Raw genomic sequence first — 16,675 nt, 5'->3', positions numbered from 1 at the left:
GCACCTGTTAAAGTTCAAAGTTAGGAATGTATTCATTAATTTTAAAAAAAAACTAAATTACTTTATATTTCAAAAATTAATACAGTTTGTCAATCATGTCATCCGAATCGCAGTTGATTAATTAAAAAAAGGCAATGTATTTGATAATATTTTATTTAACGTATTGATGCAGAAATATAAGAGGACCGGGAAAGTCATGGCATGACCAAATCCAACAAAAACTTCAAGATGGACATGTCAAAAGTCGGAATAATCACCGCGCGTGCATGAGAAGATCTATGAATGTAGAGGAAGCGAGATCTGTATGCAAAAATAGAGTGATGTGGCATTCTATTCTCTCTGCCTACCCTCACGGGGAAACGGCGTGATGGTTTGTTGTTGTTGTTGTAATGGTAACTTTAACTTTATTAATGTTGGTAATGTATTTAAAGTAATAATATTTTTTTAAACACCCATAATCTATTGAAGAAATAAATACAATTTAATTTTTTAGACAAATTTGAAAGATTTAACTTTTTTTAGTTCTGAACGATGAAGAGTATTTTTATAGAAATAGTTAAATCTACAAAAACACCCATTCTTAAACTCTTTTTCTTGACTAGAACAGTAATAACAGCACGTTTTTTAAATATTTTTAGGAGTTTTGCCCTTTTCAGTCTCTTCGTTATAATATAAATGCTATTGAATGTGCTTATATTTTTGGTTGTTATGTTGTCATTCATATAAATGATTGCGAAGTTCTTCAAGCTGACTTAGATAGAATCTGTTGCTATTGCAAGGAAAATCAGTTATTATTGAATTCTGATAAATGTCTTGTCATGTCATTTACTCGAAAGAAAAAAAGTATACTATTTGACTACAAACTATCTGGGAAAATTGTCAATCGTTCAATGAAAGCAAGAGATTTGGGTGTACTGATGGATGATAAGCTTTTATTTAGAGATCACATAAATACAATAGTAGATAAGGCGTACAGACTTCTAGGGTTTATCTTACGAATCTCCAAACCATTCCCATCACCAAATACATTAAAACTTCTTTACTATACTTATGTGCGAAGTCAACTCGAATTCGCTTCATTAGTATGGTCCCCTCAATATAATGTATATATTAATCAAATTGAAAACATTCAAAAGAAATTTATAAGGAGCCTGGAATATCGTTTTGGTAACATTAAAAATGATTACGGCGCATCTTTGATCAATTTTAATATAGAATCACTACAAAAAAGGCGCCTTAGATATGATTTAATTTTTCTTTTCAAAATTCTCAATAACATAGTTGATTCGCCGTATCTTTTACAAAATATTGGTTTCCGTTGTCCTCTTTGCTATACTAGATTAAATTCCCTTTTTTATGTACCATAGACGTACCTGTAGAAATTATAACGGACTCAGTATTGATGTAGACATTTTTAACTGCACGTTGCATTTGTACAGAAAATTTCTTCATGGGGTCGATTATTTGGGATAGTTGCTGAATGTACATCTTGAGTGGTTTATGCTATGTATATGTGCCGCATGTAATGTATATGTTTGTGTATGTTTTATATGTGCGTTCATGTGTGTGCGTGGATGGCTCGGAGTGCACATTCGGTATTTTTATTTATTTTGATTTACTACCTCCATGGAAAACGCAAATGTCAACAATTATCCTTTTTTCACTTAAAATTCTTATTTATTTTTTATTTTTTGTCACATTTAATGTTTATATCTTTTTAATTTATGAAAACTTAATTGTTCTTTTTATGTTAAAAATTGTTGTTTTTAATACTGATTTTGTATGACTGTATGTTTTCTAAATAAAATAAAAAATAAAAAAATAAATAAAATAAATAAAAATATATTTGTTCGTATCGTATCCTAAATTATTTTGTGAGATATAATATTAGTATACACACTGTGTCGTCAAACTCCATATATGGTATGCCGACAAACCCCAATCACAATTTTACGACAACGCTATTTGTTCACGACAAATACAATTAACTTAAATATTGCATAAAATCACGAATAAAACTTCTACATTTATTTATATACTATATAAACATTCAACATTATTGATGACAATACAATACAACAAAATATTTACTTACTTTGTAAAAATATGAAAAATCATACATTAATCTGAATACACGTCGTTTTTCTAAAAACAATGAATGGATACTGACGCGAGATCTGCATGGACGCTTGTATACTGACTTAGAGACCTCTGAGCTGGTATCATGAAAGCATTTATAGCGTGGTATAGCGCGTATTAAGAACGTAAATATTCACCATACCGCGTTATAAATGCGTTCATAATACTAGGCTTGGTGCGATGATGGGGTGAATGATTTATTTCGAGTCCACAAACCTTGCGTGTCAACTAACACCGGTCTCCCGTATTAATTTATATAAAAAAATTAAAACACCATAACTCTGGCTAGGACACCCTAGTAGCGAGGTAAATAATGCCATTATGAAAAGATGTAGAAGACTTTTGAATTTTTGACACTGAAATGAATTATTTCTATGACGAATCCAAAATTTTTGTGTATTGTGACAATTCATACTGAAAACCATTTGGTTTAAGTTGATTTTGGCTGATTTGCCAAGTCTTCTTTCAAATCATTTTAATTACATACCGTAATGTTTTTCCTTACAATACTTTTAACTAATTATGCATCGAGTTTCAGTCATTGTAGTAATAAAGACATATTTCTTTTCAAATGTCTGTAAATGAACCATTTCCTTATGACGTTGGGGATCTTTTATGGAAGTTTTATTCTTCCACCAAAGACGAGTTGACGACATATTGCTGTAGTTTTGCAGAAAATGTTTTTTTATGGATTTTATCATACTTTTTGATTTGTGGATTTTTATATGTCTGGACTCTTAAAAGAAATTGGTCGTGCTCTAAAATCGAAGGTGTCAAAAGAGCACTTTTCGTGATTGCACACCCAGATGACGAGTGCATGTTCTTCGGACCCACAATAGTTCACTTCCTAAGGCGGGGTATCGATGTGCACTTGCTGTGCCTTTCCCAAGGTAAGCGCGCGAGGGCTTATATTAATAACGAAGAATTTTCTATAAGAAAGACGGTACATTTGTATCTAACCTTACCTTCATTAGTCGAGAGTGTAAATCTGGCAAGTCCGATTTGGACTATTTTACAGGGGGGTAGTAGAGTAATCGGGAATAATTAGTCAAGTTTGTATTTTATTTCGATTGCACCTGTATATATTATAAAGAAATGTATTCACCATTGTTAAGTAGACTAAATATGTCCATAATTATTATTGTAGTTGGGTAATGTATATGGCGGTGTACAATAAATAAATATCCGAGCATTACTTGCAGCTACAGAATGCATGGACGATTCTAGTTCCCCGTTTCTAATTATGATCTATTTCAATTATAACAGATAGAGGCTATATTACGGCACGTTTTGCAGGTACAGAGCGCATGGACGGTAAGTAATCTAGCCCCTGTTTACATTATGTTTTAATTTGATAGTGAAGTTTAGTGTTTGAATGATATTAAAATTTAAAAAAAGAAATAAAAAAAAAACTCATTTTTAAAAATACGAGTTAGATTATAACAAGTCTTGCAGCTATTGAGCGCATGGTCTGTTGAAATTCTAGACGTTGATAACATTCACATACTGAAGCAAGATTACCAATCGTCTTGCAGCTACAAAGCGCATTGACGAGTGGAATTCTAGCAACTTAAAATTATATCAATAAATTTATAAAAAATAAATATTGAGCATAGCAAATAATTTGTCAAGTGTTCGTGCTAAAAAGTAAATAGCCGTAAATAAATAAATAAACCACCTCTTGTAATGCGAGTTCTCTATGAGCAATGCCTCTCTATTGGTGGACATAGCAGGTTTACGCTTTATGTTTTTAGCAGAGTAATCAGGAATAATTAGTTGAATCACCAAACCACCAAACCACCTCTTTTTACAAGAGTTCTCTATGAGCAGTGCCTCTATTGGGGGACATACGCTTTATGTTTTTGAATGGAATGGACTTGTAACCAGTTACTGTCTTTTATACAGCACATTGTATTAGACTAGGCTATTTGATAGAAGTATGGAGATTTTTTTGCTTTATAAAATGGTATCAATATGTCGCCATCATTAAAAAAGGGACTTAACAGATTTACACTCTTAGCCGGTGACTTGGTACTTTTGTATCGAAGGTTTCCCGTGTTCAATGTTTTATTTACAAATATGAGAAAACAAATGTGAAAAAATCCCACTACAAAATTTCAAACGAATATTAAAATTTTTGTGCACTATCTATGAACTTATATAATCAAGTAACATAAATTATGATGAGCTAATGTATTTTTTTTAATCATCATCATCATCACGCTCTTATCCACACCCCGTGGTGCATAGGGCGATGCAATTGTAAACTTAAAGCAGTGTATCTCGATCATTTGCTGCGCAAAAGTATGATAAAGAGTCCTACAAAAGTTCTACTGTCTGTTCATTGTTACTAGAATTTCCAAATGAACAAACCAGCATCACAATATCTGACAGAGAATGGCCCATTTCACATGTACCTTCCAAATCCGCATGGCAAAATTAGGGGGATTGAAATTCATTTAATTTTTTTATTTTTCTCTCGGGTAAAAATTCTGCTAAAGAAAGTCGAGTGGAATTTTGCCATGATGTGAAATCGGCCAATTATTTGACATCACTTCTGAGCAATCACCCGCGCGCTACCGCTTATAGAGCCACCCATATGCGTAAAAGTCCAAGTAGGTTTATCAACCACCGAGTTAGCTACAGTTTGCAGCGAAACAGTGTGCGGTACTCGGGTTGGGAATGGCCAAATCCATATTAATTTACTTTAGTAATTACTTGTGAATTTATGTATGTATTTATTTCCTTAAAAGGTAGGTATTATAAATTTATTATTGAGGGGTTATTCCAATTTCTATTTCTATAACTCTACATTGTCAAACAAAATAATAACAGCCGCCAGCAGAGTGAAGTAACATAAAAATTATAATCATAAGCGATTGAGCGAAATTGCATCTATGTATGCAGTAACGCGTGCGTTATTACTCAGAGGATATCACGCGGTGAGCTCGTCGGCAGCAGCCAGTCTCCGTGAATGTACTTTAGTCCAGGGACTGCAAAATATCGCAAAAACAACAGGAACATGCACTTATCACTCCACTTGCGGCCTAATAGTTGATTACGTACCCAGGGGACCACAAGGGCCGCGGTCGCGAGCGGCGCGGCGAGCTGTGGCGCGCGTGCGCGGCGCTAGGTGTGCGGCCTGCGCGCATCACGTTGCTGCACGACCCGGCGCTGGTGGACGGCCCCCACCACTGGCCGTCGGCGCCGCTGGCTGAGCGCACGCTGCGGCTGGCGGAGGCGCTGGACGCGGACGCGCTGGTCACCTTCGATCGGGACGGGGTGTCGGGCCACCCCAATCACCGCTCCATATTCCACGCCGTGGGCCGACTGTGCCTGGAGCGCCGACTGCCCCCGAGTGAGCAACTTCTAACCGTCGATTATGTTTTTTACTGTCATTTCCCATCAAAGGGAAGTAGTGTTGCCTATATAATTTATATATCTTATAATGTAATTGCCGAATGTAGGAAGTACTCAAAATTTGGAAAAAAAGCTAAAATTTGGTAAGGTCACGGTGGGGTGTGCGGTGCTGCATATGTTGCTTGAAAATATATATTTATTTATTTATTTGACACTTTATATACATATACAATATATATACATATTTTTTTTACATATTTTTTTTTTTGCACCACAACAGGCCAGGAGGCCTAATTACAGTAGTGAATTACATCACAGAGCACCCAGGCTTGAAAAAAATCACATTTTAATTTTTGTGTTCTCACCGGGAATCGAACCCGGAACCTTCCGTGCGTGAGTCAAGCGTCTTGACCACTACACCACGGAGTATATTGCGGGCATATTGCCTTAAGGCAATTTCTTCCTACCTACCCAAACCGTTCAGTTTAAGAAAATTATAAATACATGGACGTATTGAATCTTACAATTTTAAACAAATTTTTTTTTAAAAGATTAACAAAATAAAAATATATAAAAAAAAAAAACACTACTATGAAGAGAGGAGAGGGGATGGAAAGGAAAGAAGAAGGATAAAGGAACAATTTAAGAAGAAGAATTGCATGATTATTTCAATAATCTTTTGGTGACTTGTATGAAAAGCATCGAACAGAGTCATGTAATCCTCAAATATAATGATGATAATAATCGGATAATAGAGTTTTATAAGTAGATTATACAGTGAATAAACAATTTTTGCTACTGTTTGTGTAATTGCAATTTGGTCATGAGGAAGAATGACAATATCTGACAGCCCTCCATATGTTTTGTTAAACCCACAGTGAAAGTAAAGTAAAATTAAGTTTGCAATTTATGAAATTGACGAAGCGAATTGGTGTAGCTACTTAATATTTGACAAAAAACATTTTTTAGTACGAGTGAAAACGATAAGAAGACCCGTGGTCTTTGTTCGGATATGTGGACAGAGTGCTTTCACTGTTCGATTATAAATTATTATTCATTATTTACTTTTTTTATTTTTACACAGATCATGTACGTAAGCAATAAATATATTAATAAACACTACAACAGGGGTAAAGAACATTTGCGGGTATGGAAAATGGTATATACAGGACTTTGGCTGGTTTTAAGTTGCCACTTTACACACTGACTAACATATACCATTCTGCCTATGAACGTTTATATTTCTTCAGTTCTTCCATCTGTTGAAATTTGTGAAGTTAAAGATCTGAAATCTTCTTTGAGGGGGTGAGATTCTTCATACTAGGCAACTAATCTAAATCTAGTCCTTGTCTACAAACTATCGTCATCATAATACCCTTATCTGAATCTGATGGTTCACAGGGCACGGCATTGTTTGTTCAATTCAATTATAATCATTTAGTTTTTGGGAATTTATTAAATCACTCTTATATTCATATTTTTGTACTAGTATTTGTTAAGTATATTTTTATATTATATAATATACTAACTTTTCCCTCGGCTTCGATCGTGATTATTGGTATTCGAGAAAAATAAGTTGATTTACCCTTTTTTTTTTTTTTACGCCCATAAGGCTTTTACATACATGGAAGTTATATAAAACATGAGTATATAAACAACATGTAACATACACGTTACCACGTGTGTGCGCTGGTTCGTCACCCGCGTCTGCCGCAGTCAGGCTTCCCGGCATAAACGAGAAGCCACCCTCCCAGACAGAGTCAAAGACAAAGTCGGAAGGTAGGAGCACAACTGCGCCGACCACAAGTCAACCTCAATAGCCCTGAAAAGGACTTTCCACCCGGTCCAAGTAGCGTAGAGAGGCGAAGGCAGTCAGCTGGCAGAGCGGAGCGAAGAGCGAAGTGCAAGAGGGTGAACAGAGGGGAAAACTCAACGAAACACGTCCGAACTGTTCAGAGTTAGGTACTCAACTGATTTATTATGGCAAAATACACGCCTTAAAAAGCGATGCGCTTCGGGCCCCGTGGGGGTAGCTCACCCTCACCAATCGCTACATGCCGCCGGCCGCAGGTGGTGTAAATACAGGCTATTTCGTCGGCAGCCGCGACGCGCGCAACATGATGATTACAAATTTATATTTAAATATTATAAGTATTGCTGAGGCCAGGCTCGAAAGTGAATAATTTATCTTTATTGGGATAGCATTCAGTTGTACATATACCGGAGATTCTAGCTAATTTATCTTATTTTTTTGTATTGTACAGTCGAACTTGGTTATTACGAGGAAGATGGGACCGATTGAATTTGCTCATTATAAGCGTTACTAGTTATACCAGAGAAAGGTTTTTTTATACAATCGCTATTGCACATTGTCACTAAGTAAACAAGTAAATACATATGTTTACATACAAGATAATTCATACAGAAAATTTTTAAAAAATATTGGGGAAAATTATAATAAATGCTTACAAACATACCTATCATATGAAGACATTATTACATTTAAAATCGTTGTTTCCAAATTGTTTTGTGAACTTTTCCACTTGCGCCTTCAATATTGGTCCATCAACGGAAAATCCTGCGTTTCTTTGGATACAAAACCATTGGAGCAATGCTTCATCGACATTAGTACGATTGCACTTTCAAATTTTTTTTGTGTCCGTGATATTCTTTTCAAATGCAGACAAATAAACACCCTTATTTTTCCACAATGTTGACACTGTGGATGAAGACACTTCCTCTTGTTAGTAGACATGTTTATAGTTCGGTTAGGTTATAACTGATCTGGGGTGCTATCCTGAACCACTCTCGTGGCACGAGAAAACAGTTTTTATCGTGTATTTTGTATGTAAATACACGAGATAATACAGCCACGATAGCGTTTGGAATACCAGCCCTGGTCTAGAACTCATTTGACATCACCCCCTTGTTATGTTTATTGTGTATTGAAATAAGCATAGAACATTAAAAATCTTTAAAAAGCCCCATTAAAACCCCTGAAACAAGCATTCACAAACTACAAAAACACATTGTAACGTATGCGTTACCACGTTTTTGTGCGCACCCGCGTCTGCCGCAGTCAAGCTTCCCGGCGTAAGTGGGAAGCCGCCCTCCCAGACAGAGTCAAAGACAAAGTCGGAAGGTAGGAGCACAGCTGCGCCGACCGCAAGTCAACCTCAATAGCCCTGAAAAGGACTTTCCACTCGGTCCAAGTGATGTAGAGAGGCGAAGGCAGTCAGCAGGCAGAGCGGAGCGAAGGGCGAAGTGCAGGAAGGCGAACAGGGAGGAGAACGGAATAAAACACGTCTGAACTGTTCAGAGTTGGGAACTCAACTAATTTATTCATACAAAATAATCGCCTTATAAAGCGGTGCGCGTCGGGCTCCGTGAGTCAGCCGTCCCACCCGCTCCGGCTGCCTGGGAGTGGTGGGGGTAGCACACCCCCGCCACTCGCTACATGCCCCCGGCCGCAGGTGGCGTAAATACGGGTGCCTAGCGCCCGTACGGGCCATTTCGTCGCAGCCGCGACGTGTGCAACATGACAATACAATATACAATATAGGCCCTTTTCAGGGCCTTACAAACACGATTAAGACACAATATGAAATACAGACATAAAAGAGGCTGGCTATATTCTCCCGGTATTACTGAGGCCAGGCTCGAAAGCAAATCATTTATCTTTATTGGGAGCCTAGCGCTCAGTCACACAAATACCGGGTTCCTAGCTAAGTTTATTAATTCACTCAGTTATCATTTACATTTACATATATCATTTACTTTTTCATACTTTTACTTTACTTCATCACTTTCATTTGTCCATTCTAACGTTCTTCGCGTGTCTGGAGCACAGATGTTGATTGTAACAATGTGCTGAACCGGCACTTACTTCAAAAGTCTGGATTTTTTTAAAAACCATGCGTGTTCATTTTTTAATATTGAAAAATCCAATTAGGTACCTAGACACTTACATATCTATCATAAACATAATCCGATCCCAACGCTCGGCGGTATTTATCCTTTACGCTAGCCGATCATTTGGATTTTATTACTTAGGTTCTTATTTTGACAATTATGTTTTTAACAATTGAAGATTTTTAAAGTAATTTTTGACAATATCTTTGTTCCGTATGTCCGAGAAGTAGCTCGTTATAAGAGCGCATAATTGTATGGAGAAAACCATGAACTAAAATGTCAACTAATGTTTCCTCGTTACATCTGAGATTTCGCTATTTCCGTGATCGTTATAACCGAGTTCGACTGTACATATTTTATGCATTTACACTGTGCGTCCGGAACACAACATAAAATTTTAAAACTACAATATAAAGCAATAAAAGATAGAACAGTGTTCAGAAGTAAAGTTGGTATAAAAAAAAGAAGATGAGTATATAAACAACATAAATTTAAAAAAATACAAAATTAAGAAATAAAATATAGGAACAACAGTCAGTTTTCCGTTGTGACAACGTGAATGAAACACAAACAGACAAACGCCCTTGTACTATTAGTATGGATTGAGTAAAAGCCCTATGGGCGTAAATAAATAATCTTGTATTTTGGACTATGTCAATATTCCTCCATTTCGCCAGTAAATAGTAAGATATTATAAATTGTACTTTCTTTACATTTGCAGATTGCCGCTTATTTACACTGGATTCTGTGAATTTATTGCGAAAGTATTGGGGATATCTAGATTTACCTCTAAGCTTCCTTCTAGCTTCTAATAGGTAAGATTTTTTTTCATTATTAATGCTTAAATAATTCAACAATGTTTGAGTATGTCCAAATGCTTGCAGACTGGCTGGATTTCCTCCCTAGGGAGTTGTTCATATTTAAATTTATTTCAAGTTCAGTTTTCCCTCTCTGTTGAAATAAATTTAAAGCTTAAATAAATATTTACATACTGTCTAAACTACTTCCTGGCGTTTAATATTATCTATGCAAAGTTCAATTAACAATTTCGTCGATACATAAAATGAGAATATTTAGTGGACTTGCCAACCTTTCTGTTAATTTGAGTTTGACCCTTATCCTTATAGTACCTAAATATCTTATTTTAATATAACCGTGCATTTATGAACTAGAAATGATTGGACCAACTTTTTCCCCTCTATTAATAAATAGCACTGGTTACAGCATCACCAGTTTATACACCAGTTTATCACCAGTTTATATACTTTGAATGTGATTATCTTACATATTTATTTTAAACCAGGCGAAAAGAATGTGCTTGTCGACTAATTGACGGATGCATTCAGAAAATAGGAAACTGGATGGAAAGTAGACATTAAACCCATCGAAAACTATACAATTTTGTAAGGAATGGCTTCAGCCAGGTGACAGAATTGGATTCAGGACACGGAACTACCCCATATAAGGAGTACCATTTTACCCACCGTTAAACTACTGGGAGTCTTCCTTAAGGCTGTAGTCTGGTAAAACGAACGCAAAATTAGGAAATCATACGATTTTGCCATTTTAAAACGAATGTTTGTTAAAAATCGCGCAATAAAAAAAATTAAAAATTATATATTAGATAAAAACAATACTATCAAAAAATGTACTTCAAAGTTTCATATAACTAAAATATAATTACTTTTAGACCGGCAGATTACGCCATTTCAAATTTAGACTAAGCTTATTAATCTGGGATCTCAATAAAGACTAAGTATTGAACTAAAATTTTTAATAATGATTTAAAGATAATAAATTTTAAAAGGAGATGGCCGCGGCAGAATCTTATTTTTTTGTTTTTGAAAAGAAATATAAGCATTTTAAATCACATAAATTTTTGTAAAATTTTCCTTTATTTCTACGTAAATTATGCAATCAGTAATACCATAAAAAATTTGAAAATATTGAACTAGTTTAGTTAAAACTTTTTTTTATAGAACTGTATTTTTTTTTTTTTTTTCAATACGATAATTCTAGTTGTAATATTCAATTTTAAATAATGTCTTATTTGGGTTTTTATTACATTCAGATCGGCCCTCAGAGCGGCCGCAGACGGACGTGTTTTCTGTGCTCAAAATTTTAATGCCTTTTTCAAAACAAAATTTAGTTCGAAACATATATTTTTTGTGTCCCTTCTTACACAATTTAAACCAGGATCAAAACCAAGTTATTTTTTGAATGAATAGTTTGTTCGAATTTGATAAATAATTCAAAAATGTAATTTCACGTCATATTCAAATAACCATTAACGACGTCATTTTACCCGTACACAAAAACGGTCAAATTGCACATTTATCTAGGACATACCAGCACTCGGTAGGTACTATGTACAAAAGTGTACACTAAACAGCCATATAATTATTACAATGTCGCGAACGCAGCCAACTTCAGTCTACTTGATTGACGTCTTGCTTAGCCGGCGACTCAGACTAATAATACTTTCTATCAATCAGAATTACTTTATTATAGAAATCAAAGACGAGTGATACTTTAATCCATAAATTTGGAATATTTAGTGACCGATTTTATCATTACAATGCCGAAAAAAACATATGCTTTAGTCCCAAAACGAAAACTAAATCAATCCCAGTTTTCACTTGATTCTCAGATAAGAAAGAAAATAGCAGAACATGTCGGGAGTAAAAATTTTTTAGACCTGTTTGAAATGCAAAATCTAAAGTGATATTTGAAATATATTTTCATTATTTAAAAATAATTTTCCAGGACATAACAATAAGTTCATGCTTCTCTATCAGCTGAGACAAATCAAATACATATGCAAAAATTTGACGGTTGATGCCGCTCATCAATCAATAAATGCTTTTGTAGTGTCTATTATCGTAATGGTATCTACACAGGTCTACCGATGAGTATAATGATTCACCTTCAGTCTGTATAAAACGTCGCAGCGATACTTATTGTCGGAAACTCTAAATTCAGTCATATCACTCCACTACTTCGAGAATTACACTGACACACATACTCTGTTGGCTTATGTATGAGTCACTGCACAACTGCTCCGAAATATCTAAAAGAAATATGGATTCCAGATGGACCAGCTGACAGGTATCTCTTAATTAGATCATCTAAAAGCCCACCAACCACCCGCATGTGTTCTGCAGTCCCGGGGGATGACGGGGGTCAGCTGCGCACGGAGGAAGATAGATAAACTAAATAATTTTTAAGAAATACAAACTCTGCAGATCAATAAAGTGGAGGAAGATGTGTGGACAGCGGCCAACAGGTCGTCCCTACTCTTCGGATTCCCCCAATGTATTATTTAAAAATAAAATATGTAGGCACAAAATTTACAAACAACTGATTGAAAGAAATAGAAAACAAAACAAGTAAATACAAATAATGACTAAAGATTATAGTTAAATCTGTTTTGTTTCCATTTGTTTCATGTGTTTTGTAACCGACCCGTTACAGGGGGGGTGGCGGCTTCGTCTCCCTGGTTCCGTTCAATCGGCCCACCCGGCGTAAATGGGGGGCCTGAGCCCGGCCCACCGAGAAAGCGCTGACCGCTAAGTCAACCTCAGTGGCCCTGAAAAGGGCTTTCCAACACGTCCTGTTGGTTCAACGAGCCCGCGCGCGGGTTTAGTCGACAGTATGCCGCGCGGCGCACAACATACAACAATAAATACTTACAAATAAACATATACAAATACAAAATCAACATAAAATTATCCAAATAAAATCCTATTCTACATTGTCCTCGGTATAGCCAAGGCCGAACCCGAAAGTGGATCAAATCGCCTTTATTATGGATTCAACACTTGGCTTTCACATATACCGAGGACCTATACTATCAAACATTATTTATAACGAACAATCACATAGTATTCCGTGGCTTCCATCGCTCCCAGCGCGTCCGGAACACGTTTATTCTGATAATATACAATAAAAAATGAGCATTATGTGCACATCAGTACAAGTTTTTTTTCTTTTTCAAAGATACGGATAAGAAATAATAAAATAAAACAGATTTCATATTTACAAAGAAAATCAGGAATATATACTAATTACAGCAAACAGAAATAAAAGCACGGATGATGAAGCACAGTGAGAGAACGGCCTAGAATAAAGTAGGACTCCCCGGGTGATCATCCCCGTAAGGAGAGACAAAGCGTCAGTTACGCTTAGATCAGCCGCATCTACCGCAATTTCGCAACTAGCGCAATATATTTGGTAAACGCTCACCTGCGGTCGCCCCAAGGCCAATGCCCTAAAGCTCTTCTGCCGCCAGAAGTGCCAAATTATAATGAGTACTCTTAGAATCACTTTATAAAGCGCCCTTTGATGTATTATATTAGAAAAATGGTGCTCTGTAAGTTATTCATAATAATAATATTAACATATTACAACAGAGATGAAGAACATTTGAGAGAAGGTAATATAGAAGAGTATAATAAAGGTTTCAGCTCTTTAACTTCACAAACATCAACAGAAGAAAGAATTGAAGAAATATAGATGTTTAAATATGGGCAGAATGGTGAATGTTACACAGTGTGTAAAGTGGCCACTTAAACCAGCCATTGACAGGTCATAAGCCCTGTAGATGCCTAGACTTCTATATTTCCTTCTCTCAAATGTTCTTCATCTCTTTTGTAATATGTTAATGTAAACAGCTCCCCAGGGAGTCGAATCCAGTCCTTGTCTACAAAAATTTGGACAAACTCAAAATATTGTTGATAATAATATTAATTGAGGCGATATTCTGTGCCAGGTTTCTAGGTTGACACATGTTTGTAGATGCGAATAGCGCACCTAAATCAGCTCATAACTATTGAGGTTATTATTTGCAGATTTGTGCTGCCTCTGCAGGAGAGGAAGGTGGTAGTTAACGCCATGAAGGAACACAAGTCTCAGCTAGTTTGGTTCCGCCACCTTTACCTCTTCTTCTCCAGATTTATCGTCATCAACACCCTCAAGGAGGTCACCGTCCTCGATCTCGAATTGGAGCTAGACCTCGAGGACTAATCTCTTCCTGCAGTCGTGCTACATATCCGCTCAATTCAACCAAAGTTATATTATTTACTTAAGATAATGTTATTAGAAGTATTTTAATAAATTTAATCAAACACTCCTTTTTTAGCTTTTTATTTTTTATTTTAAGCCGATTTCGGTAATACCATAAGGTAAATAAACATTTTACTACGTGACAAGAGAAGAAGCTCTTCCTGTTTTACAAACAACTTTACTGTACCTAGAAGACATTAAACTTCCGCTTCATAAAGTGGTTTGACTAAAATAAACTGGAATAACACTGACTGACTCGTCACAAGAACCATGCCCGGGAAGGACGGACAGGTGTGCAGACCTCCAGGCGGTTAAGATCGCGGTCCTACTACGCCACACCGATGACAGCACCCACAAAGACACCATCCTGTGGCAGCAAGGCCCGATGCGAGACCAGCAGGTGCCGACTGCGACATCGCCGCTCGTATAGCGAAAGAAGGCGGAATGCGGCGGCAACTGCCGATCGTTTAAAACAACATCAAGCCTGGCGGCCCTCGTTCAGGCTCATAGACAGAGATGATTGCTGCATGGGGAAAAATGTTCGACTGGGCACCGAGAAATTGTTAGACCCTGATGGTAGCGGGAGCTTTTCGAGTCGTCGCTAGGGCTACACGCAGTGCTTCAATAAGAATAACCGGCACTAGTGTTTTTACGAAGTTTTTTACATGTTGGTTTTTTATGTTTATTTCAGCTAGGAATCTCGATTTTGTAATCTAATAAGCTGCCTCTAATAAAGATCGTTAAATATGGCGGAGGCAGGCGTTAGAATATCGAGACTCTAGCCATAACTATGTATGCCTCATTAAATCCAACTAAAACGAATGTCACCCTTTTAGGATGACGGGATGTAGGATCTTTTCCCGTATTATTTATGCATTAATTAAGACACGGGGATGATGTCTACATACTTAAATTTTATGTGAAATATATTTTATGTGATAAAAATAATTACATAATTTCAGTATTATTAGACTTCAGAAGAGCTTTTGAAACAATAGATAGAGAAATAGTCATTTTAAAGCTTAAGAAAATTGGGATAAAGGGAATTGCTTTAAAATCGTTCACAGAATATTTGAGAAATAGATATCAGACTACGAAAATTGGAGATATTCTATCTGATGGTATATCTTTACCCAATTTTATACTTACTCCTGATGATGGGTAATTCAGAATACCCGAAACTAGTTGTGTTATAATATATTAAACTCTAATGTGGTAAAAATTACAAAGTGTTTCATTTGAAATAAATTTAAAATGTTTTTCCACAAAGTAAATGCTAAAACAATACAATAGTCATTTATAATGGCGCAAAGTAAATAGATTGAACTGATATGGATTGAAATATAGATGATAATGTACATTTTATTATATTTCTATATTTTAAAATATAAATTCTGAATAAAACAAAATATATGTATTCCGGTGTTGCCTAGTATGATGTAAGAAAAATAGCTCAATCAAATGAATCTCACCCGCATCAATAAACAGCAGGAAGAGTTGAAGGAATATGGAAACAAAGGCAAAACAGTGAACATTACATGTCAGATGAGCCAGGTGATAGGTCATAAGCCCTGTAATTGCCTAAACATCAATGTCCCCTTCTCTAAAGTGTTCCCCATCTCTGTTGTAATATGTTATACATATATAATACATAATTATATTTTAAAAATATGAATAAGTACGAGAAAAGTTCAGAAATAATCTAATTACAAATGACATTTGTACGAAGACGTTGATGTTTTTCGCCCTAAGAAATTATATTATTTTTAAATTTACAAATCAATACAGCATAGGGGAAAATTAGTTGCGGAATATTAAAAGAAGCAGTAGCAGTTTGTCGGATAGTGCCAACATCACAATAACATCAAAATGATAAACTGAATCTCTATAATATTATTTCTCCATTAGTGTTACTTGAATGGTGGATAGATTTGTCTTGTCAGTACCAAATATAATTATTTAAACCTTATTGACATGACTATGTATCACGTAGATTTAATAAACAGGAAAAAAATGATACTTGTTTTGCAAGACAAAAATGTTTCATTTTTTTAAAAGGTAGTATACAATATAGTCAAACCAAGTCATCAAAAAGGTCGAGAGTTTCAAATACCTGGTAGAATATGCTACGGAAAATGGCAGCTTTACAAATGAACTGGGAGTGCGGCTAGGAATAGCAAGCGTCACATTCAACAGTATG

General features: G+C 35.7%; 1 protein-coding gene across 2 annotated transcripts; it reads left to right on the top strand.

The window, feature by feature from the left end:
• The first annotated feature begins 2,494 nt into the window (after nucleotides 1-2,494).
• Nucleotides 2,495-14,545, top strand: LOC148274938 (N-acetylglucosaminyl-phosphatidylinositol de-N-acetylase-like). 2 transcript variants are annotated; one of them, XM_088236395.1, is made up of 4 exons: nucleotides 2,495-3,029; nucleotides 5,210-5,497; nucleotides 10,133-10,226; nucleotides 14,262-14,545. In XM_088236395.1, exons 1-4 carry the CDS (start codon nucleotides 2,711-2,713, stop codon nucleotides 14,434-14,436), a joined length of 876 nt encoding a protein of 291 aa, XP_088092521.1. In that variant the 5' UTR covers nucleotides 2,495-2,710; the 3' UTR covers nucleotides 14,437-14,545. The 2 variants fall into 2 exon arrangements, with proteins under 2 accessions (XP_088092521.1, XP_088092522.1); XM_088236396.1 differs by lacking the exon at nucleotides 5,210-5,497 and having other exon boundaries at nucleotides 14,262-14,537.
• Nucleotides 14,546-16,675: the final 2,130 nt, after the last annotated feature.

Source organism: Micrasema longulum, unplaced genomic scaffold, assembly GCF_059751315.1.
Source record: "Micrasema longulum isolate JH-2025_06_02 unplaced genomic scaffold, ASM5975131v1 h1tg001556l, whole genome shotgun sequence".
Lineage (NCBI taxonomy): Eukaryota > Metazoa > Arthropoda > Insecta > Trichoptera > Brachycentridae > Micrasema > Micrasema longulum.
The sequence above is the reverse complement of the archived record's forward strand: the minus strand, read 5'-3'. Positions and strand labels throughout refer to the sequence as shown.

Excerpts from the sequence above, each read along its gene's own strand:
- LOC148274938 (XM_088236395.1), top strand. The coding sequence starts at position 2,711 with ATGTCTGTAAATGAACCATTTCCTTATGACGTTGGGGATCTTTTATGG. Across the intron at positions 3,030-5,209 it reads CTTGCTGTGCCTTTCCCAAG|GGGACCACAAGGGCCGCGGT; the intron begins GTAAGCGCGCGA and ends TTACGTACCCAG. Across the intron at positions 5,498-10,132 it reads GGAGCGCCGACTGCCCCCGA|ATTGCCGCTTATTTACACTG; the intron begins GTGAGCAACTTC and ends TTACATTTGCAG.